This window comes from Emiliania huxleyi (assembly GCF_000372725.1).
Source record: "Emiliania huxleyi CCMP1516 unplaced genomic scaffold EMIHUscaffold_462, whole genome shotgun sequence".
Classification (NCBI taxonomy): Eukaryota; Haptophyta; order Isochrysidales; family Noelaerhabdaceae; genus Emiliania; species Emiliania huxleyi.
In genome coordinates, this window is record NW_005198522.1 from 28165 (window position 1) to 31151 (window position 2987).

The 2987-nt window shown below is 64.6% G+C and overlaps 2 protein-coding genes across 2 annotated transcripts in view; one reads left to right on the forward strand and one right to left on the reverse strand.

Annotated features, from left to right (window-relative positions):
* The window catches only part of EMIHUDRAFT_245473 (hypothetical protein), a gene marked incomplete at both ends in the record, with an annotated part of 939 nt that extends 523 nt beyond the window's left edge, over positions 1-416 (forward strand). The window contains one exon of the mRNA XM_005768242.1: positions 144-416. Coding sequence (XP_005768299.1) covers positions 144-416 — 273 coding nt within the window. The remainder of the gene's footprint in view (positions 1-143) is intronic.
* A 1478-nt stretch (positions 417-1894) lies between these two features.
* Positions 1895-2302, reverse strand: EMIHUDRAFT_370532 (hypothetical protein; the record flags this gene model as incomplete). The annotated part of the gene is made up of 1 exon (XM_005768243.1): positions 1895-2302. A coding segment is annotated over one exon (408 nt), but the record flags the coding sequence as incomplete, so codon positions are not given.
* Between the last annotated feature and the right edge of the window lie 685 nt (positions 2303-2987).

The window sequence follows — 2987 nt, forward strand, 5'->3', positions numbered from 1 at the left end:
CCATATATATCTCCCATCTCCCCACATCTCCCCACATCTCCCCACATCTCACCACATCTCACCGCATCTCCCCACACCTCCCCGCATCTCCCCACACCTCCCCGCACCTCCCCATATAGGCGATCCAGCTCTTCCGGTGGGAGGAGCTCGAGCTGCTGCTGTGCGGCTCGCCAAATCTCGACTTCGAGGCGCTGGAGCGGGTGACGCAGTACGACGACGGCTTCTCCTGTGACAGCCCGTGCATCGCGCTGCTGTGGGAGGTGATCCACGAGCTGCCGCTCGAGATGAAGAAGAAGTTCCTCTTCTTTTGCACCGGCTCGGACCGGGTGCCAATCAAGGGGCTCGGCAACCTCTCCTTCGTCATCTCGCGCAACGGCTCCGACGAGGAGCGACTCCAGTCGGCGACTCACACCTGACTAGTCACCTGCTTCAACCACCTGCTGCTGCCCGAGTACACGACAAAGTCCAAGCTCAAGGCGCAGCTCCTCTCAAGGCGGTCTCGGACACGGATGAGGGGCTTCCACATCATCTGACCGCCGGCCCGCGGCCGCAAAGAATGGTTGGGTAGTAGGGCTAGAGGGTCGCTCTACACTTAGCCTCTGCAGCGAGCGAGCGCTCAACTTAGCCCCCGCACCGAGCCGGGCTCAGACTTAGACGCTGTATGGTCGGGGGCCATGAACTTAGACGACATAAGGCCACTCCGGGCAAAACCCGGGTATACCTGAAAAGCCTCCAGGTTTACCCGAAATACCTGGACGCGTCCGACCAACGTATGCCGCGCACGACGCCATATCGCCTTCTCCCAGGGCCAGTGCGCTACTCACGGCGCGCAACGCCTGCTCAAGTACGCGCACCGTACCATGTGCTGCCGCTATGCGTGCCTTAAGGCGGCTGCGGCGAAGCGGCGGGCGCGGCATGCCGATGGCAGTGCGGACGATGCGGTTGCGATGTGTTCTGCTTCAAGATCGTGGCGGTGCTTGGCATGCACTTCTGCGATCCCAATCAGCTCATCGCAACGAAGCAGCGCAACAAGCTGGCTGCTGCCAACAAGGCCCTATGCTACCTCACGCGCGGATCGTTCAAAGAGGACCAGCACACACAGGCTTCACGCCTTCACCGTCACACGTTTGATTAAGCTTGAGGAGCTTCGTGTCATGTGAGAACTGTTTGGCTAGACGTCGCTCAAGAATGAAGGAGCAGCAACGAAAGTCGGAAGAGGAGGATGCTGAGGCGGCGATTGCTAAGCATGAAGAGGATCCATCGCCCTCCGCAGGCGAAGAAAATTTGGGGGCTGCGCCGTATCGTTGATCACGGTGGAGGAGCCTCCTGGCCCCAGGCCGTGCCACGGCCGACTTAGCCGATGTAAGAGGCTCCCGCTGATCTTAGACCGCGCAAGCACTCCAGCGTGGCTAGCCACACTTAGACCCGTTCAGCCTCGAGGCTCAGAACTTAGACTACTACCCAACCAGTCCGCAAAGCTCGAGTCGTGGAGGTGGAGAGCGCGCCGCGCGTCCGTGAGAGGCCCGACATACACAAAAGACTTAGGAAAAAAGAGCGGGGGGAGTCCGACCCTCGAGAGAGGGCCGACGGGAAACACATCGTCGTTTGTTGATACTCCGTGTTGTCTGTTACACCCCCTAGTACAAATCTGCCAACGTAGACTGCAGACGCCCCTTTCCTGCATGCCGGGCAGAATGTGAATGAGAACCAGAGGCAGAGAAGTCCGATGTGAAGCGCGATGTGGTGAACACGACCCTGCCAAGCGCGCCCACACCACAAGCCACAAAGGGCCGTGGAGTGCGGAGAGGCGAGGCCGCCTCAGGGCGATGATCACGCAAACCAGACACTAGGCGGGCGCCGCCCTCTGGCCCGCGGCCGTGCGCGCCGCCCCCATCTTCAGCTCCGCCACCTGGTCGAGCGCGTCGCCGAGCAGCCCCTTGGCCACGCCCAGGTCGCGCAACTGCTCCACGCCGCCGCTCGCCCGCACCTCGGCGGCGTGGTCGGCCACGAAGCGGCGGCACTGCGCGAGGAGCCGCCCGTCGCCCGTCGTGTGCGCCGCCTCGAGCAGCGGCACCGCGCTCGCCGGCCCGACGCTCTCCTGCAGCGCCTGCGCGCAGAGCAGCTCGAGGCGCGGCACCTGGTACATCTGCGCCAGCTCCCGCAGCACGAGCGCGCGCCGCGCCTGCTCGCCCTCCCCCTCGCCGAGGTCGAGCTGGTCGGTGCAGAGGTAGTCGATGAAGGCGGTGAAGCTGGCGAGATCCGTCTTGGGCACCGTGATCTCGGCGGCGTCGCGCTCCTTCATGCCGATGCCGAACATCTTCCCATAGTACTCGGACCGCACGCAGAGCAGGTTCTTGCTCACGTGCTCGATGCGCTGCTCCTCCTTTCCGACCACGAAAGTGACCGGGCCGTGCGGGAGGGAGGCGTCGCCCCGCATCTTCTTCATGTCGGCAAAGAAGGTCGAGGGCGGCACCACAATCGGCGCAAAGGAGGGAGGCGGAGGAGGCGCAGCCACGCAGACCTGGCGGAGAGCCCCCGTGCAGACCAGAAGCGTGCTGCCATCGGGGCTGACGGCGACAATGGCTGGGTGCGCGAACTGCGCCGCGTCGCCCACGCCATCCGCGTCGCCTTCTCCGCCGCTGCCCGCGACAGTCGTCACTGCGCCCGTCGCCACCTCCACGCGCCGGATCTTGTGGCTGCCGAAGTCCGCCACGAACAGTGCGCTGCCGTCGGGGCTGACGGCGATGCCAGTTGGGCGCGAGAACTGCGCCGCGCCGCCCATGCCATCAGCGCTGCCTTCAGTGCCGCTGCCTGCGACAGTCGTCACCGCGCCCGTCGCCACCTCCACCCGCCGGATCTTGTGGCTCCAGAAGTCTGCCACGAACAGCGCGCTGCCGTCGGGGCTGAGGGCAACGCCGACTGGGCCGTCGAACTGAGCCGCGCCGCCCACGCCATCAGCGCTGCCTTCTTCGCCGCTGCCCGCGAGC